The sequence below is a fragment of the Hyperolius riggenbachi genome, chromosome 5, assembly GCF_040937935.1.
Source record: "Hyperolius riggenbachi isolate aHypRig1 chromosome 5, aHypRig1.pri, whole genome shotgun sequence".
Lineage (NCBI taxonomy): Eukaryota > Metazoa > Chordata > Amphibia > Anura > Hyperoliidae > Hyperolius > Hyperolius riggenbachi.
In genome coordinates this window covers 128,999,283-129,026,566 of record NC_090650.1, presented here as the reverse complement: position 1 = coordinate 129,026,566, position 27,284 = coordinate 128,999,283, and the positions used below count along the sequence as shown (strand labels likewise).

Below are 27,284 nucleotides of genomic sequence, written 5' to 3'. Positions count from 1 at the left end.
CTTATCTTTTAGAGCAGAGAGGAAGTTCTGAGTTCAGGTCCGCTTTAACTCAATATATACCTCAGTGTGCATGGCTAGCATAAAATTCTAAATATCACTTATCACCAGGAACTTTCCCAAACCTGTAAACCTCCGGTGGCCCGCAAAAAAAAAATGCATTATAATTGATCATTTAACTGACAGCTTCAACCAAATGCTTCATTTCCATGTTAGGAGAATATTTTGCTCATTACCATTCCCAGTTATGGCTCATGCTTAGATCTCAACTTCCTGCACATCACTAATCCGATCATTTAAAGTGAAACTCTGCAGCACTTTATTAACGTATCAGGTACTATATACAATACGCAACACGCCTCGCATAACAACACTCTGGTCATCTATAGACCATCCAGTGGTCATTACTAGGAAAGAGATGACGTCAGTCGGTAAACAGCGCCAAGGATTGGCAGAGGCCACGTGACGTCACTTCTCGGTACTCACATCGCACTGTATGGAAGGAGGAGCGCGGCCTTTTCTCGAAGCTGTCTCCCAGCCTGAGTGCGTGCTCCTCCCGGTCCAGAGGCGGCGGTGGGGGCGTCCCGTTCATTCCTGCGGCTCTGCTCCGATCAATATGCAAATTATCCCATAGGCTGCACGGTAAGCACCCTTTCCAACTGCGCGCACTGTGTCCTGTGAGCATGCGCGGCCGGGGCGATCCTATTGGGCCTCATGCTGCAGACATCGGTGACGCATTCCCTGTGGCAGGTCTCTGGTGACAGACTGGTCAGTTCCGCCATGGTAGTAAGGGGTGCTGGAATGGTATTACCTGCAACAGCGCTAAAAGCGCTAAAAGTAATCTGCAGATGCCACCATGTCATGATGGGAATAGACTAACCAGCAAGCTCATGGTGAATCAGAACTCATTGGAGTGTGTGAGGGGCTACAATGGTCCTAAAAGCCCCCTTACTAAAATGCTATGGAAAACAAAAGTTTGCTTTCTTAAAATCTTTCTGTTTTAAGAAAGCAAACTTTTGTTTTCCATGATGGGAATAGAGAGACTCTATTAATTCCATGTAGTTTCAGAGTCATTCCAGATTACATGCAAGTAGCCAGTGCAGTCTGATTGCATGACCTGCATACTCATTCTGGAAAAGTGACACTGGGAGATTGATTAATATATACATACATTTTTTTTTATTAAAAATTGAGATGACATTTTTTTTTATACCTGTGCAAAGTGTCCAGAGACTGCGGCCCCTTACTTTGCCTGGCCTCCGTTCCATTTTGTCGAGCCCCTGTTCAGTGCACTTCGCACCCCCTCTTTGTTTACCAGTTGCTGCCAGCAGTCTGGCATATGCACTGCAAAGGTGCCCATTTATGATACAATCTTGATTATACAAACAAAATATATTAAGAGTTTTTTTTAAACTGCAAAATGCAATGCAATATTTGTTGGCGATTGCGTTTTCTTTCAGGCAGCGGAAATTACGGGCAAATTTCAACATGTGCAAGGTTCCTAAATGTGAAAAATTGCAGCACCATCGCAACACAATTTAAAATAGTGTAAAACATAGCACAATTGCTGCAAGTGTAAAAGAGCCTTTAGGTGTCTTTCAGATGGACAACTGAACTGCACACTTGCTGAGCTGCTAGTGCTATTTGAGTGCAATTTAAATGCAGCCGAATTGCAGCTGCTGTAACATATCACGTGTCAAGCGCTGAGACGTGTTGTCGTTACCTGGTGGCAGAGGACCGTGACATGTTGTATCTGTGCATGGCAGTGGCTGTGCTGAGATGTGACTATGGGGAGGCGTCTGTGTAGTGCCAGTATGAGCACTTACAAGCGCCTTTCCGGTGCAGGAGAGCAGCTATTCACTATCTGTCAGCTGCCTGTCTAAAAGAGGACTAAGGGCTCATTAACATTACTAGAGCTTTTCTAAGCGCTTGTGATTTTAAAAGCTCTTGCTAATGTTATCCTAAGTGAGTGTTCACACTGAAGTGATGTGATTTTGTAAAAAATCCCCCATAGGATTGCATTAGCAAGGGCTTTTAAAATCTCTTGCGTTTAAAAAGTTCTCGTAGGCCTAGTGCACACCAGAGCGGTTCGGCTGCTGTTTGCGATCCGCTTGCGGGTGCGGATCCGCTTGGGTAATGTATTTCAATGGGCTGGTGCACACCAGAGCGGGAGGCGTTTTGCAGAAACGCATACTCCCAGGCTGCTGCAGATTTTGGATTGCGGAGGCGTTTCTGCCTCAATGTTAAGTATAGGAAAACCGCAAACCGCTCTGAAAAACGGCACTTCAGAGCGGTTTGCCGGGCGGTTTTTGTTACAGTAGCTGTTCAGTAACAGGTTTACTGTAACAATACATGAAATCTACTACACCAAAACCGCTTCCCAAAACCGCAAAACGCTCGCTGAAACGCTGCAGAAATAGAAGAAAAAGCGTTTCAAAATCTGCTAGCATTTTGCGGATCTGCTAGCGGTTTTTGGTGTGCACCAGGCCGTAGTGTGAATCAGCTCTGAGGACTAGTGCACACCAAAACCCGCTAGCAGATCCGCAAAATGCTAGCAGATTTTTAAACGCTTTTTCTTATTTTTCTGCAGCGTTTCAGCTAACGTTTTGTGTAGCGGTTTTGGTATAGTAGATTTCATGTATTGTTACAGTAAAGCTGTTACTGAACAGCTACTGTAACAAAAAACGCCTGGCAAACCGCTCTGAAGTGCCGTTTTTCAGAGCGGTTTGCGTTTTTTCTATACTTAACATTGAGGCAGAAACGCATCCGCAATCCAAAATCCGCAGCAGCCCGGGAGTATGCGTTTCTGCAAAACGCCTCCCGCTCTGGTGTGCACCAGCCCATTGAAATACATTACCCTAGCAGATCCGCACCCGCAAGCGGATCGCAAACTGCAGCCGAACCGCTCTGGTGTGCACTAGGCCTGACTCCGTTTTCCCTTCTGCTGCATAGATTTGGTAGTATTGTACAATAAAGATTGTATTATTATTGATGGGCACCTTTACAAAATAAAAATGGGCCCAGCCTGCAGCAGCCTGTCCAAATAGCCGGAGGGCGATGCACCAATGCATTTGCAGTTTGTGGGGATGGGATGTATTTGAGATTTATTTTTGGAGAAATATGGAACCCCCTAGCATTACCTGCCCACAAAGACCATAACATTAGTGGGGATTATGCAAAAGGAGTGACCCCCCCCTTATTCATTAATAAGACCCTCTGGTGTTGGACCCCTCAAGGTAAATATAGATAAAAGGGGTCTTTCCTTTTATTAATGATGATAGTTGATTGTAAAACTTTATTTGAAATAAAATACTAGCAAACAATTTATTAAAAGCAAAAAAAGTTAGATACTTAAGAAGAAGAAAGCGTCTGGATGGTTCAGAGGATTCCCATGTCCCTCTCGACCCCACCACCTCTGGTCAGGACCCTCTTCTTTGTAGCTGGGCTCCCCTCCGTGTACAATTGCGACCGTACTGCACATGCACGAGTATGGCCAAGCCTGTGCAGGAATGCAAAGCCACTCATAGATAAGCGTCTTCGTGCTACTGCATAGCCGTGGCTGTACTTGCGTATGGGCACACTTGTACATGATGGGAAGCGCCTCCATGAGAACATCCAACAATCTTTTGCTGGATATATTTAGAAAGACCCTGCTCAGCAATGACGGTCTTGCAGATTGATCGGGCAGCTTCTGAGCTATTCAGAGGCTCTCCTCTACTTAGCTGAGTACCTAACTTTTTAAAGCAAATCTATAATTTATTAAAAAACAAACTTTTTTTTTTTCATCATTGTATTTTTTTCTTTGTTCTCCTTTCTTCTATATACATATTTTCATCTGTATACGTCTCTTATTGTTTCTGTTCATTCAGGTTCTTCTATGACAGTTTCTTTTCCTTTTCTCCCTTTCTTCATTCATCTTTAATCTCATCACATGCCGCTTCTCAGCATCCAGCGAGAAATGCTGCTTTTGGATAACCTGCTAAGTGACTGTTGGTCTAAATCCCACTATAAGTCATCCTGCCTCCTATTGCTATTTGTTATCTCCTTGTCCATAACATTAGACAAGGATGTTTTGCAATGCTTTGGGGAAACTTTACTGTATCCGGTGTTATGGACCATGTGGGCTAGTATTGCTCAGGGAGCCACAGGGTAGCATACCAGGGGCCAGTTGGGGAACAGGAAATTTGGGCGCCCGCTAGTTGTGGAGGTTTGGGTGCTGCCATGGGAGCTAATATTAATACAGGCTGTAGAGGGAAATTTTGGACGCCCGATAAATGAAAAATACGGCTACAGGTAGTGGGTGCATTATGGGCGACCTCACTGCCCGCTATTTATTGGGCATCGCATGCATCCAAATTTCCCCCTTAGTTGGGATTTTATGGGCGCCTGAAAATTTGTTGGTGGGTTTCGTTAGATTGGCAGGGAGAGGGGCTGTTAAGGTTAAACGTTCGGGAAGGTGGTTAAGGTTGGGCATCAGTAGAGCGAGGGTTCAGTTTGAGAACAGGGTTAGGTTTAGCTGTGGTAAAATATTGGTATCTATTACCGATATTTTACTATTGTCATAAGTAGAGGTAAATTTACAGATATTCTACTATTGGCTATTTCTGGGCACCCTTTTTTAATGTACATGTTCAGGACATGGCATTTTTATACATGTTCAGGACATGGCATTTTTATTTTACTTAAAGAGAATCTGTAACTTTAAAAAGTGCCCCTGGGGGGTATTTACCTCGGGAGGGGGAAGCCTCTGGATACTGTTAAGGCTTTACCCGTCCTGCTACTGTGCTGGAGCCGGGGAAGGTAAATATTGCAGACGCTACAACAAGCCACAGCCTGACACATTTTTAGTTGTGGCTTACGAGGGGCACAGCGAGACCACTGTGGGACCGAGGAGGATGGGGAAAGCCTTATTAGGATCCAGAGGCTTCCCCCTCCTGAGGTAAATACCCCCCAGGGGCACTTGTTAAAGTTACAGAGGCTCTTTAAGTGGAAAAACAATTTTTTCCCCAAGTCCCCTTTTTGAAACATCGCATTGTCAAGTGGGATTGCTGGCCATTGCACTAACCTGTCAGATAAATGTGCAGCCAGACTGCCATCTGGTTAGTTTAGAAACTGGTAATATATGGAGAAATGTTTATGCACATACAACATTTCCTTATTCATGCCATAAGAATCCAGTTAGTCATTCACACCTCAATAGTTTACAATCCCTTGCTTTAGTGTTGACACAATCACCTATCCAGTAAGCAAGCGGCGGTAGAAGCCAAAATATGCAGTGTACAATCCCTCACCCTTTACTAAATGTAAGCCAGAATGTATTGGAGATCTCACTTTGGCCTCAATTCAATAACCTTTATCAAACGTTTGATAATTTACCTCATGAGTAAAATCTAATTTTTAATTCACTAAGGTGTTATAGATTTATTGAACGTTTTATTGATAAAACATTTGATAAATCTAAAACACCTTAGTAAATTCAAAATTAGATTTTACTCATGAGGTAAATTATCAAACGTTTGATAAAGCTTAGTGAATTGAGGCCTTTGTGTGTTAGCCACCAACCTGGTATTTTACCAGCAATGTTTTTAAAAATGACCAATGTTTCCAGAATTGGTAGGATCATCATTACTGTTCTTGCTTTGTGGCTCCACACAGCCACCTGTATTCGGGAAAGAGCCCTTTGGTTATATTCACATTACACAGGGTGTGATACTCGTTAGTGTTTAACAACATTTTGTGTGTCCATAACACAGTTTATAATAACATGGGAGGTGTTTTAACATGTGTTAATGCTCTCATTATGTGAACGAGGGCCTAGAGAGCTTGAGCTACGACTAAAGATCCAGGAGGGTCAGAAACGTGTCAGCTTTTGTGCTGTCATGTACCACCATGGTACCTATATTTTTAACAATATTTCAATTAACATTAATTAACTGAGGCCCTAAATCTATTTGGTTTCCACTAAACATTATCCGTAACGTATTTAAAGTGTACCAGAGACAAAAATACAAAAAAGTTTTATACATACAGTACAGACCAAAGGTTTGGACACACCTTCTCATTCCAAGAGTTTTCTTTATTTTCATGACTGTGAACATTGTAGATTCACACTTAAGGCATCCAAACTATGAATTAACACATGTGGAAGTATAGTACATAACCAAAAAGTGTGAAACAACTGCAAATATGTCATATTCTAGGTTCTTCAAAGTAGCCACCTTATGCTTTGATTACTGCTCTGCACACTCTTGGCATTCTCTTGAGCCTCAAGAGGTAGTTGTAACGATTGGTGTCAGCAAGGACAGATTTTCTGATTATTGGTGATCTGCAGTATCACCAATAATACAGATGTTATACCTGATTATGTGGTGATCTGCAGAATCACCAATAATACAAGTATAGCAAGGCACAGGACACAGAGGTGTAAGATAGTGTTTTGGTGCAACAGTAATTTTGATGGAGATACCCACTATCCCAGAAGGGCTGGTAAAAGGGGGTATCTCTAAGGAACACAGTAATCAGTACCCCAGCAGGATGGAGACACAGAGCAACAGTGATAGTTTCACCCGAGGATCGGGTGATGCACAGAGAGACAATATAGAGTGATCACTCGAGGAGCGGGTGATTCAGACTGTACTGCAGCAGGTGATTCCCTGAGGGGCAGGAGATCCCGACAGTGCTGTATTAGCTAGTCACCCGAGGAGCAGGTGATAAGACTGTACTTCAGCTATCAACCTGAAGAGCAGGTGATTAAAACTGTACTGCAGCTATCAACCTGAGGAGCAGGTGATTAAGACTATACTGCAGCTATCTACCTGAGGAGCAGGTGCTTCAGACTATACTGCAGCTATCTACCTGAGGAGCAGGTGATAACTAACTGAGAGTCCCTCACCAGGACTTAGCTCCCTGGTGAGGGCAGAAGAGTCAGACAAGCAGGATTGGCAACACATGGACAGATACGGTACAGAGACAGGAAGCTAAATCAGAGTAGAAGTTCGGGCAGAGTCGGCAACTTATATCAGATAGGCAAAGGTACCGAATCAGAGAGCAGAAGAATAGTCAAACTAGCAGAAGGTCATAACAAATAATTAGTACTTTAAGCTATCAACAGAATCTGGCTAAGTGTGGATCCCCAGCTCCAGCTGGTTCTGGGATCTGACTAGGTCTGAGTGCCAACACATAGCATATGCAACAGCAGACGCCGAACAACTGACAGTCAGGTCCTATATATACTAAACGCGCTCTATAGCGCCGCCCCAGTCACTCAGCCAATCCAGAGCATAGCTGGAGTCAGCTGACCGAGTGATCAGCTGACTCCCCTTCTAGATGCATAAAGGTCCTTTCGCTCGGCGCGCGCGCGTAGCCCTTAGTCTATGAGCGATAGAAGGACCAGGCAAAGCACCAGCATGTAACTGTGCGGCGGAAACCGCCGGCTGCGACGCGGAGATAGCCGCCATGCCGCTTGCTGTTGCGGCGGTATCTCCGCTATCCATTACAGTAGTCACCTGAAATGGTCTTCGAACAGTCTTGAAGAAGTTCCCAGAGATGCTTAGCAATTGTTGGCCCTTTTGCCTTCACTCTGCGGTCCAGCTCACCCCAAACCATCTCGATTGGGTTCAGGTCTGGTGACTGTGGAGGCCAGGTCATCTGGCGCAGCACCCCATCACTCTCCTTCCTGGTCAAATAGCCCTTACACAGCCTGGAGGTGTGTTTGGGGTCATTGTCCTGTTAAAAAATAAATGATTGTCCAACTTAACGCAAACCGGATGAAATAGCATGCTGCTGCAAGATGCTGTGGTAGCCATGCTGGTTCAGTATGCCTACAATTTTGAATAAATCCCCAACAGTTTTACCAGCAAAGCACCCCCACACCATCACACCTCCTCCTCCTCCATGCTTCACCGTGGGAACCAGGCATATAGAGACCATCCGTTCACCTTTTCTGCGTTGCACAAAGACACGGTGGTTGGAACCAAAAATCTCAGTCTCTTCTGCTTGTTGCCTGTCCTTAGCAGTGGTTTACTAGCAGATATTCTACCATGAAGGCCTGATTCACAGTCTCCTCTTAACAGTTGTTCTAGAGATGTGTCTGCTGCTAGAACTATATGTGGCATTGACCTGATCTATAATCTGAGCTGCTGTTAACCTGCGATTTCTGAGGCTGGTGACTCGGATGAACTTATCCTCCGCAGCAGAGGTGACTCTTGGTCTTCCGTTCCTGGAGCGGTCTGCATGGGAGCCAGTTTCTTTGTAGTGTTTGATGGTTTTTCAGACTGCACTTGGGGACACTTTCAAAGTTTTCCCAATTTTTCGGACTGACTGACCTTCATTTCTTAAAGTAATGATGGCCACTCGTTTTTCTTTACTTCGCTGCTTTTTTCTTGCCATAATACAAATTTTAACAGTCTATTCAGTAGGACTATCAGCTGTGTATCCACCTGACTTCTCCACAACGCAATTGATGGTCCCAACCCCATTTATAAGGCAAGAAATCCCACTTATTAAACCTGACGGCACACCTGTGAAGTGAAAACCATTTCAGGTGACTACCTCTTGAAGCTCATCAAGAGAACGCCAAGAGTGTGCAAAGCAGTAATCAAAGCAAAAGGTGGCTACTTTGAAGAACCTATAATATGACATATTTTCAGTTGTTTCACACTTTTTGGATGTGTACTATACTTCCACATGTGTTAATTCGTAGTTTGGATGCCTTTAGTGTGAATCTACAATGTTCATAGTCATAAAAATAAAGAACTCTTTGAATGAGGTGTGTCCAAAGTTTTGGTCGGTACTGTACCTGGGGCTTCCTCCAGCACCATGCCCGCGGATTGCTCCCATGCCACCGTCCTCACTCTTCTCCATCTCCGGTACCGGGTCCCGTAAGTTCTGTCAATCGTGGCCAGTCTGCGCAAGAAAAGTGCGCCCTCTACATATCTCTGCTGTGGCATGCGGAAATTGATTACAATTCAATTTATTAAAAAATGTTTTTACAGTGTGCAGTAATCTAAAATCGCACACAAATCGCTATGTGTAGCAATGAGCAATTTGCCACAGCTTCAATACTTTACATTGAAGTATAAAAACTCCCAAAATGTTGCATGTCCTGCGATTGCGATTTTGCTAATCGCAATCGCTACTGTGGAATTTGTTACATTTATGTACATTAAAGAGAATCTGTATTGTTAAAATCGCACAAAAGTAAACATACCAGTGCGTTAGGGGACATCTCCTATTCCCCTCTGTCACAATTTCACCGCTCCCCGCCACATTAAAAGTGGTTAAAAATAGTTTTAAAAAGTTTGTTTATAAACAAACAAAATGGCCACCAAAACAGGAAGTAGGTTGATGTACAGTATGTCCGCACATAGAAAATACATCCATACACAAGCAGGCTGTATACAGCATTCCTTTTGAATCTCAAGAGATCATTTGTGTGTTTCTTTCCCCCCTGAGGGGGGAGTGCATAGCAGAACCACAACACTGAAGAACTTGGCAGCCTTCCAGACACAGGCTGACAAGTCTGACAAGGGAAAGATACATTGATTTATTACAGAGACTGTGATAGTACAAAGTGCTGCAGTAAGCCAGAACACATTAGAATAGCTTTTGGAACTTGTAGGATGATAAAAAACAGGATGCAATTTTTGTTATGGAGTCTCTTTAACAGAGCGTTTAGGGAAACCGCTAGCAATTTAAATTTCTCCCTAAACATTCAAAAAAGCGCTCTAGTGGGTTCCAGGCCTCAAACAAGCATGCAGCTAATCCAGTCATTCAGTCAGAGCTCCTGTTCTGCATGCTCTTTCAGGTTCCTTGGCTAAAGGTATTATGCTGGGCATACACGGCTGCTGGGAGGTTTATCAATCGAGCCTGATGGCTCGATTGATAATATCCGACGTGTCCGATACCCCGCCGGATCAATAGTGTGCTCGGCGGGGAGAACAATAGAAGAAACGAGCGGCTGATTAGCAGCCGCCCGCGGGGACGAGCGGGGATGCGCTGGCATTGAGCCAGCAGCTCAATCCGGCGCTTAATCGCAGCCGCGTATGCCCGGGATTACAGGCAGATTATCAGCAGGGCATATGAAAAATTAGACAAATAATATTAGGTGTGGTTTAACTGCAGGTACCAGCACTGGTATAAAAACACTGAAAACATACAAGGAAAAAGACAAACCAGTATTTGCAGTATTTCACATTGCAGTTTGGAGCAGCAAAAGCTGGTTTGTCCTTTTTCCTGTATTTTATCAGCAGGGCAGCCTGGCAATTCCCATTGTTTAAAAGGAAATAAATAGGGCATTCTCCATATTCCTCTCACTTTAAGTATGCTTTAAGATTTTACAATGCATTTCCCACCTTTGGTTCCCCATCTATTCTTTGTATGAAAGCTTCGTAATTTTATCACATTTTATATTAATATGAATGTGTCTTCTAGTTTTTCCTTAATCTTTGCCATTTAATGCTGTTTTGAGACTATTGCTTATTGATCTTGTATCTTTTATAGCTTTTTATCTGAGGAAACCAGCACAGTCTGATGAAACATAATAAAGTCTTTCAACCTTTTTTGTCTGACCATTCCTTTTGGATAGGGGGTAAGTCACCTGTTGCCTATTCTATTTATTTGTATACATATCCATCAGGGTGTCAATGGTTACAGCTTAGTATAACATCCATGTTGTCCTAGCCTACAACTAGGATTTACACAGTGCCCCATAGGTGAAGATGTCATCCCTGCCCCCCACTCGGGCATCTAAGGGTGTGAACAATTATTAAATGGACCACAATCAGTAGTGGGGTGGCCTAAAGTCTTCTTTCCCCAAAACTCTTACACTGCTTGCCTATCACTGTCATCATCCAGAACATTCTGAATACTGTATATCCATAATATTCAACTTTATTAATCCCAAATTACTACACCATATCTGGATGTCTTCTTTTTTATCTTCTGCCGCTTGTTGTCTGGCAGTCTGGACACTGTCTTTGTCATGGGCCATGCCTTCCTGACATAGAGAACAATGGAAGGAATTTTGACTAGAAGGCTGGTCCCTCCTAACCCCCTAGCCTGCCACCCCGTGCCACATGTTTAAACTAGCTCTGGGGACTGTGTATTCATACTAGATTATTGGCTGAGCCTGCCCTGAATGACCACTGTAGCTGAGTTCCGTCTGTTACTCTTACTATGAGCCAGATTTCCCTCAGGTCTCCCGCACTCGTCCTGCTTGTTCGCTGGGCATGCTTCTTGGGAAGATGCACCATTAGTTCCATTAAATAGATCTACCTGGGCCATAGCAGTGCCAGAAAGGCAAGTTATTTAATATACAGCACTCAACACTGTTTGCTTGCCACAGCAGGTCTCCACATTGTTTTCCCTCTGCCCACGATCAGCAGATGTCTTCACTAGGGGGAGCCGCACTGAAGATGAGGTCCGCTGATCGCTGCTGGAATAGCTTGTGAGGTTAGCCCCACTGTACACTGGGGGGGGACAAGTGGAACAGGAGGAGACATTCTGAGGGTCTAGGAGGAGACATTTGTGAGGCCAGAGTGGAACACAGGGGGCTAGGAGTAGACATGCAGGGTGACAGGAGGGTTAACGGTAACAGGAGGGTACATAAGGGGGTAAAGGAGAACACACTAGGGACAGAAGTGGGAGCAAAGGAAGACACAGGGGGACAGAAGGTAATGCATGTTGGACAGCAGGGGACACAGAAGACCAATCATTGGGAAAAACATCTACAAGACGCTCCTGGAACATGGATGTACCAGGTTTAGTATATATTTTTTTTCCCATTTTTGCCCTCTAAACTTAGGTGCGTCTTATATTACGGAGTGTCTTTTATATTCTTGAAAATAATAAGGTTAATAAAAACCATCTGTTCCTAATCAATCTTTTACTTTCATATCATTTAGGGAAGTAGTGTAACATGGACTCATGTACTTTGGAAGAGAATAACTCTGTAGAACAGCATGGGTTTCGCCATGAAATATCTTCTAGTGCTGACAATTCAATCCAGAAGAAAACCGATCCTGTGATGCGTGTTAGCTCCGAAGTGACACAAAAGCTACAAAACCATAGTGTACTGGTATCAGAGTTTAAGCAAATGAAATTAGAGACTGAGGCACAGAAAAACTGGGACCTATTCTATAAAAGAAATAGCACAAACTTCTTCAAGGACAGACACTGGACAACAAGGGAGTTTGAAGAGCTTAAAGCATGTAGAAAGGTAAAGGTGGTTTTTCATGGTGAAATCCAAATCTCTAGAATGCTTGAACATAAATTCAGTTTTGAGTAGATGTACAGAATTTCCTTCTTAAAAAGTGGGCATTTTTCCTCATTGTGATAATGGAAACAATTGTAACTTAGCTTGTTTAGAGCTGTAACTCAAAGCAGCATTACTCGTCTATACGGACCCTCTTCCACCGAATACGCAGCATCTTCCCACATTCGAGCCAGATGTGGAAATGCTGCCTATTAAGAGGCAAGCATGCTGTCTGAATTGGTTGCCGGTGCGATTTTTGCCTGGCATGCTGCAGAAACGGAACCAAATCCCTATAGCCATGCATGACAGACTCGGCATCCAGTGGAAATAGGGCCTAACTGATTTTGCATAATTCTAAGTGTCCTGTCTCTTTTGCAGGAACTGCTACTTTTTGCTACTTTTGAAATGAAACAAAACAGTAGGGCTGGAAGGAAAAAGTATTTTTTTTTACATTTTGTAACAAGCAGGTGCTATTCAATCCTGATTTGATAGCTCATCCCCATCATACAATATCCACCTTCGTTTGTTGTTGTTGTTAATGTTATTAACCCTCCTGGCGGTTTAAAAAATTCCGCCAGGAGGCAGGGCAGCAGCTTTTTTTTTTTTTTTTTTTTTAAATCATGTAGCGAGCCCAGGGCTCGCTACATGCATGATAGCCGCTTCCCCCCGCCGCATCCCCCCGCCATGGCGACGGGGCGGGATGACGTCACCGACGTCAGGACGTCATTGGGAGTCCCGATCCACCCCTCAGCGCTGCCTGGCACTGATTGGCCAGGCAACGCACGGGGTCTGGGGGGGGTCGGCATGGAGCGACGGATAGCGGCGATCGAGCGCGGGGCGGCGGCGATCAGTGTGCTGATGCAGCTAGCAAAGTGCTAGCTGCGTGCAGCAAAAAAAAAATTAAGCAAATCGGCCCAACAGGGCCTGAGAAAACCTCCTGCGCGGCTTACCCCGAACTAGGTTCGGGGTTACCGCCAGGGAGGTTAACGCAGTGTTTCAGACTCAGCGTTTAGTGGGATCTACCGCTGTCCCATTCAAAATGAATGGGAGCATTTAGAGCTGGCTTTTGCAGGCATGAAAGCCTGGCGGTAGATCCCAGAGTTGCGTCTCGTCTCGAAAGCAACATGTTGCTTTCAGAGGCGGTAAAAGCTGGGAAACAATTGCAGAGACTCGAACTGCTAGCATTGAAAGCCTAGCTAGCGTGTAAATGCTGGTGTTTAAGCATGGTGCCGATCAAAAGCTCGGCAGAAGCCCGTGTGACCCAGCCCTAAAATAAGTTATGTTGGGGTAAGTAACCTTTTTTGACTTAAAGCATAATTACAGCACAAATTTCCCCTCTGCTCCATCAGATTTGTCACACTACTACTATTATTATTCTTATCAAGATGGCGCCGGGTGAGGACGCCACAGGGTTCCGGTCTTTTTGTCTCCCCTTCCCTTAACACCCCCTCTGGCGACCTCCCGACCACCTCCACCCACCTGGGGATGATGCAGGGGCCACGATGGTGCCTCGCAGGCTGCTGGAGGATCGGGAGGTAGCGTGCTGCGGGGTGAGGATTGCTTGCCCGGGGAATCACTGCTGCCAGGGGAGCCGGGACGCCACTCTGGAGCCAGGGGACGCCGCACGCACCACGCAGCGCCGCACCAAGCTGCCTCCACGCTGCATAGCTTCCGCCTCTCCTGCCGGGGACCACACGGAGAGGGGAAGCGGCGGCTCCACACTGCCCTCGGTCGCTCTTGAATGTCGGGGGCTGCCGCCTGGGAAGAAGCCGCCACGTGCTCCCGCAGCCACCACTAGCCGACCAGGTCCACCGCCGGAGACCTCCCCCAGAGACCTCCCCATTACCGGACGTCTGCAGCCCAGGACTGCTGGGGTTGCCGGTCCCCCTCTACCACGGGTCGCCCAGGGGCCTAGGGACCAGCAAGGGCACATGGGACACCCGCCACGTGCAGAGGAGGCCTGACTGCAGCGGCTCCCCCAGTCACCAGGAGAACGACCACGACCATGCTGCCACCGTGCTAATGGAGGGCCTGTTGCTGCTCCTCGCAGCCACAGAGAAGGTATGCTGCCCCTGGCCTGTCCACCTCTGCTGCCTAGCCAGGGTGCCCCCTTCCCGGCCCTATGTCCACCAATGCGGCCCAGCCGAGGTGCCCCCCGGCCTCATGTCCACCACTGCTGCCCAGCCTGGGTGGCCCCAGGCCCCACGTCCACCACTGCTGCCCAGCAAAGGTGCCCCCTGGCACCACAGGGCCCCACTGTGTCTGCACCCTCATCAACCAGCCGTGCGGACCCTGAAATTAGGAGCGTTTCTCCTCGAGCAACCTAGCTCAAGTGATACCTGCTGGCCGCCTCCATCACGATCCCCCCCAGCATCCTCTCTACTTTTCGCGGACAATCGGTAGCACCTGTCTAGTTGGGAGCGCGTCGCTGTGTAGCGTCCAGTGCCGAAAATGGCAGCGCTCATATCAGCTCTCAGGCTGCACCTCCAGTCCCACTCTTTTTCTGTTCTCGCTATCAGTGTATGTTTTGCAATGCTATGTTTGTATTACGTTAATTGTACGTGTATGCTGTAATGCTTTGTTTGTATTATGTTAACTGTACGTGTATGCTGTAATGCTCTGTTTTTGCTTTGATTTTGCTTTTGTTTATACGTATGTACCATGTTTAATTGTATACGACGCTCTGCTTCAATGTACGCACAAACTGTAATGTTGTCCTATGTATGCTTGTCCCACGTCTACGTATGTACCATGCTTAACCGTGCTATTTTCTTGTTTTTCACCAACGACCCTGTATGCGCCAAAACCAATTCCGGGTACAATCCACCGTTGTACTTGGCGAAATAAATTCTGATTCTTATTATTAATATTATTATTACTAAGTACAGAATCTTGCAGTAAAAAAGTGGCTGAAATCGTTAAAGTCATGGTGCATATAAATTGGTAGATGGGGCAGCAGATTAGATTTGATCATCGGTAGATCCCTCTCTGATCGAATCTGATCAGTGAGGGATCTATTGCTGCCACACATCTCCAAACAGATTTTCTGTAGATTTCAGCAAGACCTCTATTGGAAGTCTCTGCAGCTGTCTCCGCCTGCCGAACCTCCCAGGTCTCCCCCTGTATTGTGTACCCCTTCAGGCCTGTGGTAGGTGTTGCAGTATAGTTTTGGCACACTTGTCCACCGCTGCTTCTCCTCCCTGTATCCCATCATGTCTATCCATTGCTGCCAGGACATCTGCACTCCGTGGCACATGCGCGACCTCATACAGTACATTTTGTCAGATCACAGAGTACAGGCACCCCCTACTACAAATGTAGGGAAAAGAAAGCGGAGAATGGGCGGCACTGCTGGTACTTGCTTCTTTAAGTGGTGTGTATTGTGGCGGTGGGTGCTGTCTGTGGTTGCTTATCTCACCCAGCACCCACTGCTACCATATACGCCACTCCCAGCGGTATGTTCACTTCCATTTTGTACACAATGTTTTATATGTGATTTATCTAAGGATCTGCATTAAAGAAGCAAGTAGCAGCAGTGCCAGCTTTTCTCCTCTTTCTTCCCCCCCCCCCCCCCCCCCCCCATCAGTATTCACTGCCTCAGGCCGGAGCATGCTGGTATCTCTAGCTGGAGCGGAGTGGTATTCTAAGCGCCCCTCTTATCCTATGTTCTGCATCAGCCGTAGTGCCAGCGAACTCCTATCTACTTCCCCCTACTACAATACTGTAGTACGTATTTTTATCTAAAATATTTGTTGCTCCAATTTTGTTTTTTTAATACTGAAAATTAATTTAAAAATGACATTTGTGCAATGCAATTTGGCTTTATAAAAGAAGAAAATGACACTTGTCAAAACTGGTGATCCAAAGGCCATTTGTTGTGTAAAAGAGAATAGACCCATAGGTGTGTTCCTTATTTTACACTCTACAAATCCTTCCTGATGGCTTCTTTGTTTGCATTCTAGTTTGAAAATCAAAGGCTAACCATCTTAGAAGCTGGCTGTGGAGTGGGAAACTGTTTGTTTCCACTCTTAGAAGAGGATCCTGCTCTGTTTGTCTATGCCTGTGACTTCTCTCCTAGAGCTGTGGAGTTTGTGAAGGTCAGTATATTAAGTGTGCATCATTAAGGTATATAATGTTTGTGTAACATTAATAAATAATATGTGTATGTGGTTAAAAACTATTATATGTAGACTATTTTAAAACCAAATTCTGCAGACGTTCCTTTGGAATCTAAAGTAGTGATGGGAATTCCGGCTCTTCTCAGAGAATCGGCTCCCATTAAAGAGCCGGCTCTTACGGCTCTGAATCAGCTCTTAATTAAATATCACTAGACACCACTCAGAATCAGATTAAAAGCCCCGCCCCCGTCTCCATGCCAACTCCAGACTACTTCTCTTACTGAGGCAATCCCTCCTGCTACTGCTCTGCTCCGCCCCAATCACTCCTACAAGCTGCAAGAGGAGGACTACATCTCCCAGAATGCCTCAGCGCCCTTTATTACGGAGCAAAGCAGAGCTAAAAGGGACGGCTGAGGCATCGGCTCTTCTCAGAGTGAGCATCGGCTCCTCTGATTCACTTCAAAGAGCCGGCTCATTCGCGAACGACCCATCACTAATCTAAAGTAAAGGACAACTGAAGCAAGAAGGATATGGAGGCTGCCATATTTATTTCCCTTTAAGCATCGCCAGTTGGCTGGCTATCCTGCTGATCCTCTGCCTCTAATACTTTCAGCCATAGCCCCTGAACAAGCATGCAGCAGATCAGGGGTTTCTGACATTATTGTCCAATCTGACAAGATTAGCTGCAAGCTTGTTTCTGGTGTGATTCAGACACTACTGCAGGAAAATGGATCAGCAGGGCTGCCAAGCAACTGGTATTGTTTAAAAATAAATAAAAATGTCATCCTCCCTATTCTTCTCACTTCAGTTTTCCTTTAAGGATCACTTTGGGGGTATGTGTATTGTGGCAATAAAGAGCCACTTTGTGTAGTACATCATCTTGCATTGAAGTGGATCGAGAATAGAGACATCAACCTGTTCATGAAAAGCTGTTTTCTTTTTGCAATAGAAGGACATTGGACCTTTCCATTTCAAGTATATGTGCTGTAGAGATCAATTGCAGTGTGCCCTGCGGATGTTAGCTACATCAGTGTAATTACTGTAGTTCATCAGCAGATGTGACTCCCAACAGAGCCGTGGCTCTGGCTGGCTCTGCCTGCAAGGTAGACTGAAGCTTTAACACTTTCTGTGCTCCCTGCACAGTTCATCCTGTTATAATCAGTTTTTTTAGGATTTCTGTAAATTGTAATGCAGACCTTTTTCCCCTGAAGATTATCATGCTGTGCCGTATCTTTCAGAGCAGAGAGGAAGTTTGGAGTTTAGATCCACTTTAATATATTTATAAATCGACCTTTGTCTGGCTGATGTTACCTGTAGCTCAGGAGAGGAGTGCAAATATCTACTGTATGCACCGTAATAATTATGTTACAAGAAGATAGCTATTCAACGTACATACATGGTTTGTGTGGGATACTAAACATACGAGTTATATATATTATCCAGAACTTTTAGAAACACTTGCGGAATAGGTGCAAGTCCTTTCTTCCTGTAGAGTGCAAGCAGATCATGGAATGTGTTCAATACAAACATTGTGCTGATGGCTTTTTTAACTGGTTTGTTTTCCACGGTTTGTACACCTTAAAGGAAACGTGAGACAAACTAAACTAAAAGTTTTTTATATGTACCTGGGGCTTCCTCCAGCCCCCCCCGCACTGATCATTTTCACACTGTCTTCCTCTCTCACACCATCTTCCTCCGCCTCCTCGCTCGCTTCGTAAAAGCCCCGTTAGCGTGGCCGGGTCGGGGCCTACTGCGCATGCCCGGCCATGTGCATGCCCCACCACGCTCCTGTGGCTTGGCTCGCCTGTGCAGTACTACTGCGCAGGTGCAAAACGCTCCCAGCCGCAGGGGCGAGATGGGTGCATGCGGGCAAACTGCGTCTGCGCCGACTGGCCCTGACTTACCGAGCTAACGGGGCTTCTACCGAGCAAGCGAGTAGGTGGATGAAGACTGGGTGGGAGTGATCGGTGCGGAGGGGCTGGAGGAAATCTATAGCAAGAACATTTAGAACAAGCATTGAGAAGTTGCTGCAGTAACTAGTCAGCCGCCACTAAGGCTTTCCTTTTTTTATTTATTTAATTTTTTTTTTAAACTCGATTGGCTGTCCTGCGCAATAAACATTTTTTTCCCAAGCTTTTCTTATCCATTTTTTTTTATATAGGAACACCCTCCCCTAGGTTACACTTATGTACATTGTGATTGTTTAGAATATGCTTTTTTGGAAGTTTTTTCTAGGATGCTTATAGGACATCCGAAGGGAAAATAAACTGATGAAAAAAAATATTTAAATCTAGTTTTTGCTGTTTCATTGTCTCTGCTCAATGACACCTTCATTGAAGGATACCAGAGCTCAAATCTAAGAATTGTTGACCTTTTTTTATCTCTTTACTGCTCTCAGAAGCTATTTACTGAGAGGAAAGTGTTTTATGGCTGTGGATACTTAGCAGTGAGGGTTATGCTATAGTCTAACCCAGTCCCGACCCCAACAGAGACTGTCACTTGCATACCTGATGTTTAACGCTTTCAGGCAGAGAATGAATAAAAGGAACACAGCTTAGTTATTTGTGTGATTGCCAATGTACATACACATGTCTATCTCATCATGTCACATGTCACCTCGTTTGTCCTTTATACTGAGGAAAGAATGAGGGAATAATATTTGCAGGGACATTTCTACAGCATAGTGGCTGGGTGGTTAACATCCTTGCATCGAAGTACTAGAGGCACTGGTTTAAATCCCAGTCCGAATGCTGTGTGTATGGAGATTTTTTTTAACCCCCTCCCGACCGCCTAACGCAGATCTGCGTCGGTAGGGTGGCAGCCCCAGACCCGCCTAACTCTGAAAGGCATGAAGTCCTGGGGCAGGGTTTTGCAGGAGATCACGCGTGCCACGATTGCCATTTGCAGACTGTTAGATGGCAAAACCACCATCTGCTTACATTGTACATCGCTGCAATCTACGGCAGCGCTGTACTGGGGACAGCAGTGTCACTCGGCTGTCCCCTAGAGAGGCTCAAGGGTGATCGGCTCCCCTAGGTTAATGCCTATGACAGCCCATCTCTGTACAGAGCTTTCTGTTGGTGGGCAGAAAAGTGTGTGTGTGTGTGGGGGGGGGGGGGGATTCATGTGTGCTAAGCTGTGTGGCTCTCCAGCAAGCTCTTAAAGCTGAAGAGCCCTAAATTGTAAAAAAACAGTCTGGTCACTAGGGGATGTAAGCCTATGGTCCTGCAGTGGTTATGCTGTGTGCTTTAGTTTCTTCCATGCCTAAAATTATACCAGCGGTTAATTTATGATTCCCTCCAATCTTGGCTTTTGACTGTAGTAGGCACTAATAAATGTACAAATATATCAGAGATGGCAGATTTGGACATTTATAGACACAGTATAATCTTATTCAGGAATGTCTCAAACAGACAGTTCCAGGGTAACATGAAATTGAGAGTATCCAAAACCTATGCAAAAAAAATTGAACAAGGCAAATTGTAACACCAATCTGGTTGATATGTGAATATTAAAGAGTACCTGAGCCAAAGCTTCGGTACCAAATTAGATTCTTACCTAAAGAGAGGGAAGACTCCGGATCCTATTCAGTCTTCCCTCGCTACTCCGTTGTCCCCCGCAGCTGAGTGGGGCCCCCCAGAAGATTAGTGACAAGACATTGTCTCTAATCACATTGTGGCCGTGCAGGTTGTTTTCCTATAGCGTAGCCATGCAAGCCCTCCCGCGCAGTAAGTTGGAGCTGGCGGCACCTGCATGGGCCGGCTCGCATGGCCATGTTGAAGGAAGAGTAGCTGCGCGTCCCCAACGTTGGGCAATGAGGGACAACAGAGTAGTGAGGGAAGCCTCAATAGGATCTTGAGGTAAGTATCTGATTTTAAGTGCTGGACAGAATTCCTTTTTCATAGACAGTGTGCTTGAAGCTGCAAAACCACTTTTCTCTCCTTCTGGATGCAGCTGCTGTTTGAGTCATCTGACCATGTGACACACAAAATTGAAAGAATTTCTGCTATCAAACTACATTTCCCAGAATCCCAACACTACAATAGAAACCATATGTTTGTATATAGATGTGTGACTTTGTTCTTCAGAAGAGGTAGGTCTCAGATCTGTGTGGATAGGCGCACAACTGAAGCATGCACTGCTTTAGAAGAATTACATTTTGAAAAGAACTGCTATTTAACCTTTACTAATTCCCTTCCTACTACATTTCTGGAAAAACACAAAAGCAGCCGCACCATGAAAACAATTGCAAAATAATTGTACAAAATGGCACAAAAATGCTTTTGTGTGAATAGAAAAAAAAATGTTTGCAATTTGCAGTGGAAATTAGTCTAAGAGCTTTTCTATTCAAAGCATGCATTTTTTCTTTCACATTTTTTTTTTTTATTGAACGCCACAGTTTTGCTATTGGGTATACTATTCTTTCCTCAGGAAGGCCTTACTTATAGCATACATAATGCAGTTTGCAAATTACACTGTTCTTCATGCCATAGTTCAGTGTTTAGCGGAGTTGCCCTTTTACTTTCGGACCACCTGTTATGTTTCCTCCAGGTTTAAACTACAGAGATGGAAGCTTCCACAATGTTCATTGCAGGAAGTCATGCACTGCTGTGTGTAATATAGCTGACCCCATTCATTATACTGAATGAGGTAGGAGACAGAAATGTGTACTGGAGTACAATAACCCATCACACTGCACTACTGGGAACATAAGTCATTGCTTCGTGTGTAACATCAGATGACCATGCATATTGAATAATGTGATATTCGCCAGCTGCTCAACATGCAGTGTGAATGAGCCCAATCGTACTAACGCTATATCTTTGTATTCCAGCAAAACCCATCTTACAACACAGATGTCTGTAAAGCCTTCCAGTGTGATCTGACCAAGGATGATCTGACAGAAAACATACCAGCAGAAAGTGTGGATGTTGCCACATTAATCTTTGTCCTCTCTGCTATACATCCAAGCAAAATGCTCCTTGCCATTAAAAATATCTACAAGGTACTCTATTTATGGCAAGTTATGTTTTGTTATGCCCATGTTGTATACACACAAGCGCTAATGATCATGTGTTCTGGCAGGTGCTAAGACCAGGCGGCTGCATTTTGTTTAGAGACTACGGGCTCCATGATCACGCGATGATTCGCTTTAAACCAGGAAGTAAGCTTGGAGAAAACTTCTATGTGAGGCAAGACGGGACACGGTCTTACTTTTTCACTACAGGTGAATCCCCTATTCAGTATATCGGTTATTATATTCATGAAAATAGAAGACAACAGAATGCTCTTTATTATAGTGCTCGGCTCCACAAGGCAGCAGGTTGTTCACTGGGATCAAGCCTCCCTGTATTGCCTACTGGACTGTTTTTCCTTGCACTTTCAAAGCAAGAGCAAGCGTTCATTGGTCAGTGACTGTCACATGATACACGCCTCAGCAGCTTCATTCACTCGCACTGGTTACTGGGAAGTGTAGTACCAGCTAGTACCCGTGGAGACGTTGTGAGCATTGCAGTGTTACCTGGGAAGTGTAGTCCCTGTATGCCCAGTAAAATCTGATACGTAGTTGTCAAAGCCCTGTATCGCACTCACACTCAATGATGCCAGGAATGTCTGTTGATATTAATTCTAAAATACCATGATTCTTATGAGATCTAAAAATAGCTAAACATACATGTACATATAGATTTTCAATTAACCTCATAGTGGCACATCACTTGGAAAATCTGTGGCAATATAAATTCAATTAAATACATAAATGGAGACTAATACATTAAATCAGCAGTTGAATAATTCGATAATATACAGACAGTAAATACTGTAAATAAATACTGTACATTAATTTTGTTTGTTTATTTATTTATTTTTTTATCCTTTCCATTTGTAGTCCTTTAGTGCCATCTAGTGGTCAAAATTCATAATACCTGTGATAAAAAGCCAGGTGAACTTAACATTTATTCTAGCCTGAACCGTTTTATTAAAAATGTATTTATTTGAATCATGCTTATTTTAAGTACCACTGGGTGCATGGTGTTTAAGGTATATATCCATTTAGTCTCTAGTTTCAGCAATTCTCTTTCTTTCGTTTACCTCCTCCAGTTGTTTTTCTTTGAACAATTATATTAAATACAGTATTATTGAACTAGGATCTTGGTTGGGCAGGTAAAGAGTGGGCCATGTTCCCTTGTAGTCTATTATAACAATGTTCATACATTTTAATTCTGTTTTACCCACCTACTGAAGTCCACAAGGCACTCCACAAGTATACCACAAAAGTGATATTACAGTTAAGAAAAAAAGTTTATTCTTGTCTAGTAGTGTTACTTTTAACTATCTTTTTATTATTCCTGATGTATTTTCTGTTTATGCATTTAATTGATTTTATATTAATCCATTCGCTTTTCCAAGGGATGTAACACGTTAACGTTAATCGATATTTTATATGTTTAGATATTTTTAGATCTCATTGTAAGAATCATGGAATTTTAGACTTCATATTATTAGGCCTCGTTCACATCTAGCCAACGCAGATGGCTGTGCGATTGGAACGCAGCGCATCCAATCGCACGCCATCTGCGCTGCTGCCCGCTGTGCTGCTGATCCCATCCATTGACAGTGATGGGATCAGCTCTGCGGTGCGGGCAAAATGCAGGCAGCAGTACGCATTCGCTTCGCAGCATATCGTACTGCTGCGCAGCGCAGTAGATGTGAACGGTAGAAGGGCAGTCTATGCCCTTCTGCCGTTCTTGCGTTTCAGCACATCATACGCGCTTCCATATCCGCACAGAAGCGCATATGATGTGAACGAGGCCTTAGGCTTTCTTGGAATTCATATACGCCTTGTATTGAGTACAGTATAAGTTTGAAACAGTTTTTCACTTTCACTTTCTGCAGCACATATGGACACTACACTTCCCAGGTAACATTGTGATGCTCACACGGTCTCTATGGGTATCGGCTGTATTGAAGCTGGGTGTATACTATACTTCCCAGTAAGCAGTGCAGGTGACTAAGGCTGCTGGGACGTTAGTCCCATGACAGCCACTGACCAATGAACACCTTCTATTGCTTTGAATGAGACTGGGAGAACCGTCCCAAAAGCAATACAGGGAGGCGTGATCCCGTCGAACAGCCCTTAGTAAGCAAAGTAAGCTTAGTAAGCAAAGCAGCTGAAATGGGCCATACATTGTATCTCTATACAATGTATGGCCCATTTCAGCTGCTCACTCTAATACTGTGACGCCGACAAAAGGGCAAAACTGCTCAAGTTGGAGAGTGGGCAATTGTGCATGTTTGAGTACTGCACTTTTGGATTATATTTGATGGTATTGGTTTTTATTGGTTTTTAACTCTCTTTTGGTTTTTAACTCTACTGAATAAATTGGAGTATGTCTTCTTCACATTAAGAGCCTGATGCCATATCATTCTTAATTGTGGTGGGAGACACTTGTGGGTGGCTGCTGGCAGTGGTGATGTAATAATATTATATAGTAGATTTTTTTTTTTCCATCGCATGAAACATGTGTCATCCCAATATATTTGTGATGTTGCAAGTGATGAGTAGAAATAGGAAAAAAATGTTCGTAAAATAAAGCAGTCACTGATTAGATCAGTGTACGTCTATATCCATGTATAGCTCATACTCCTCAAAAATGACAGACATTCAATACACCATACAATTATATCAAGTGGGGTTTATATGATTCCAAACCTGATCCAAATTTCCCTTTGTTCAGTTCTACCAAAAATACTGAGACGGCATTTGAAAGTGAATGTTAGAAATTTCACATGTTTTGTAGTCTGTAGCAGAAGTGACATTGGACTCAATTCTGGAAGCCATTCGGTAACAAACAAAAAAACATAGTATTTCTCTGCTTTTTTTTTTTTTTTTTTAATTCTCAAAACTCTAAGGCCTTGTTTCCATCTGTGCGTTTCTGTCCACTTTTTATCAGCACATCAATGTTACAGATGCATGTTGCAGAAAAGCTGACAGAAGCGCACAGATGGATACAAGGCCTTAAATGTGGTAAATTATGAAACAAATGAGTATGGGGGGGGGGGGGGGGGGGAGTGCTAATGATTGGGATTGCCGTCCTCACACCACTGATCCTGGCTGATGAGGCCGTGCTGGGGATCGCTGCTACGGCTGTTGACATTCCATGCTGAGTGCAGGTGCTTCGCTGTCACAAATAAACTGAACCAGCAGCTCTGTGAGTGCAGTAGCCGGCCTCCACTATCCCTCTCTGTGCTACGCTTGTTGTCTCAGAGGATCAGCCAGGAGCACACAACAGACCATGTGTGTAATGAGACAACACAGCGTCCGGCAGGAGACTGCACAGCTTCAGCCAGGATTAGCAAACTATGCCAAGGCAATCCTCTCCTCCTTCTATCTCCCATCAGCCACACTGCTTACCACATGTCTGAAATGAAGTCACCGGCAGGTCAAAGCTGGTCTTAAAAAATCAACCATTTTTACTTGTGTTACCGAATGCTAATCTTTCAGAATCGACAATTACTGACTTTTAAGGAGGATTTTACTGCACATGGCGGTAATTTACCCCACTGCTCGGTAACTTCATTTTTCCATGCGGTAACATGCTATCAGAATCAGCATTTTTTTGCATTACCGAATGCAGTAAAGCTTTTCAGAGTTGAGCCCATAGTTGCTATACATCTCACTGTGTTATTTCCTTATTACAGAATATTTGGAAAGTCTCTTTACAACAGCTGGGTACACGGAAGTCTCCAATGAGTATGTTCTGCGAGAGACGGTGAACAAGAAGGAAGGTCTGTGTGTGCCAAGGGTCTTTGTTCAGAGCAAGTTTTATAAGCCGTCACAAGGACTCTAAGCTCATTTTACATGTGGAAATATTTTTTTTTTAATAAAATATAGAATTTTTAGGAATTCCAAAAAATAAAATAATTGTAAATATTTGTGTTATTTCCTAAATCTTTTCCTCCAATACTATTACTGGTGTGTTCACAGTCCAATTTAAGAGGCTCTGCTGGTCAATGAAGTTCTGGCTTTGGATCTTCTTGCTTAGTCGAGCAATGTTAAATGAGCATTATCTCAGAAAACTGTAACATTTAAAATGCATACATTCAAACTTACTCTCAGTTACAATGATGGCTGTGTGTATATATATATATATATATATATATATATATATATATATATATATATATATATATATATATATATATATATATATATATATATATATATCAGAATTCTAGTGGTTTTATCTATGCAGGAAAAGCTGTCATGTGTGTTTTTTAAGTTTTTAATGTTCTATGCAAAATTTTATTGTAAACTGTAAAGTTAGAGTATTTTTTTTAAAAAATATTGCTCTGAGACATCTCCGCATATTCCAGGCAGTGAAACTAATAATTGGATTATTTTAGTTTAGAAGCCAAAACATTCTTGTTTGTTAGAAGCATCTTTAAAATGTCAAGGTCAAGATAAGCGTACTGTATAAAGACTGAATGGGAACAAGTTTAAACTCACATTACTGCAGCAGATATACATTTGCTCAATTATTACATATAAATATTATTAATCTAAATATTAATAATCAATACAGTAATTCTAAAGAAAGAAATCATTATTGTTAAACCCTATATAATATAATTTAATACTTTGAAATACATTTAAATGCTGGATTCTGCAGTGAAATTTTCAAAACGCATTAGATGTGTTCCACATGGTTGTTTGGGTTTGGAGGTCTTATCAAAAATTCTGGAATGTCAATAGAGCTTTACTGAGTTTTTTCTATCGTCCAGTATTTAGGACAATTATGACATCTGGCGGTGGAAATTATATTTATTTCTTCATCAGAAAGACAAACAGATATGGAAAAGTATTTATTTTATATTATTAAGTTCTAATATGCAACTATATCTTATATGAATTGTTTTAAGAAGAATTATATAATATGCTTTATATTTAAATGAGTATATTAGAAGCCCTGTATGTTTCAATAAGCCTTAAATTGCTGAAGGCTCTTACAGGTCCGTGTACAGTCAACCTGACCTGGGAAAGTATAGACACATTACAACCTGAACCTAATTAGCAGAAGGACATCTTATCAGAAATGCATCATAAATGACATTGTTTAGTCTCAATGTCTTGGGAAAAAGTCAACCAGCAGACAAGATGGCTGGTGACGTCCATTTTTAATCAACTGCGTCAGAAATGACCTAATCAGAATTTATAAACAATAATATTATGATTTAGGTATTGAAAACATAATAAAGCATTGACGCGCGGAAGCTTTAGCCAATCAGAACCTGGGCTTCAGGGAAATTCCAGATTAGGCAGCCATATTGCATCCAATCCCTATAAAAGTAGGAGCTGAAAGCGCATAGTTTGCAGAAGCCCAACAATCTCCTGAGAAGACACACGAGGCAGAAGCTACCTTCCCACACATGGTTCTAGATGCTGAAGATGACAGAGAAGGGGTAATATGCTTAATACTCTGGTGATTTACTTTATGAATTTTTCAGCATTAAGTTCTGATAAGATGTTAGCAAGAAGTAACTATTTTTTATGCTATTTCTTTAAGAAGATTACTATACGTTTTACACAGCTACTAGATACTCCAGCTATTGATGAAGATGAGACTACTTTTGATCTCATTCTACATAACACAACAGTTTTTTTTTTATTTATTTTTTTATTCTTTTTTGAATGGACTTAGAAGATTGATGATCGCTTGGCTATAAAGGCCATGATGAGATGGAATACTGTGAGAAGGAAACACTACTTGGAACTGTTCATATTTTGTATATATGCTGTATGATAAGCAAATACAATTTTTTATATAAAATCATATACTGAGTGCTCTGATTCATTTCAAGGTACACCATCAATCTATAATTACTGTTATAGAGGGTTCAGACCCCACTATGCCGGA

The 27,284-nt window shown here is 43.3% G+C and overlaps 2 protein-coding genes across 4 annotated transcripts in view; one reads left to right on the top strand and one right to left on the bottom strand.

Annotated features, from left to right (window-relative positions):
- The window catches only part of EAF1 (ELL associated factor 1), a 52,007-nt gene extending 51,319 nt beyond the window's left edge, over positions 1-688 (bottom strand). Inside the window, exon 1 of the mRNA XM_068236248.1 lies at positions 484-688. Within this exon, the coding sequence (XP_068092349.1) occupies positions 484-682 (199 nt within the window). The 5' untranslated portion in view covers positions 683-688. The remainder of the gene's footprint in view (positions 1-483) is intronic.
- On the top strand, positions 453-25,300 carry METTL6 (methyltransferase 6, tRNA N3-cytidine). Of its 3 annotated transcripts, none has more exons than XM_068236245.1 (7): positions 453-639; positions 10,498-10,585; positions 11,901-12,214; positions 16,213-16,347; positions 21,203-21,373; positions 21,454-21,595; positions 25,069-25,300. In XM_068236245.1, exons 3-7 carry the CDS (start codon positions 11,915-11,917, stop codon positions 25,215-25,217), a joined length of 897 nt encoding a protein of 298 aa, XP_068092346.1. In that variant the 5' UTR covers positions 453-639; positions 10,498-10,585; positions 11,901-11,914; the 3' UTR covers positions 25,218-25,300. The 3 variants fall into 3 exon arrangements, with proteins under 3 accessions (XP_068092346.1, XP_068092348.1, XP_068092347.1); XM_068236247.1 differs by lacking the exon at positions 453-639 and adding an exon at positions 692-765; XM_068236246.1 differs by lacking the exon at positions 453-639 and adding an exon at positions 772-890.
- Positions 25,301-27,284: the final 1,984 nt, after the last annotated feature.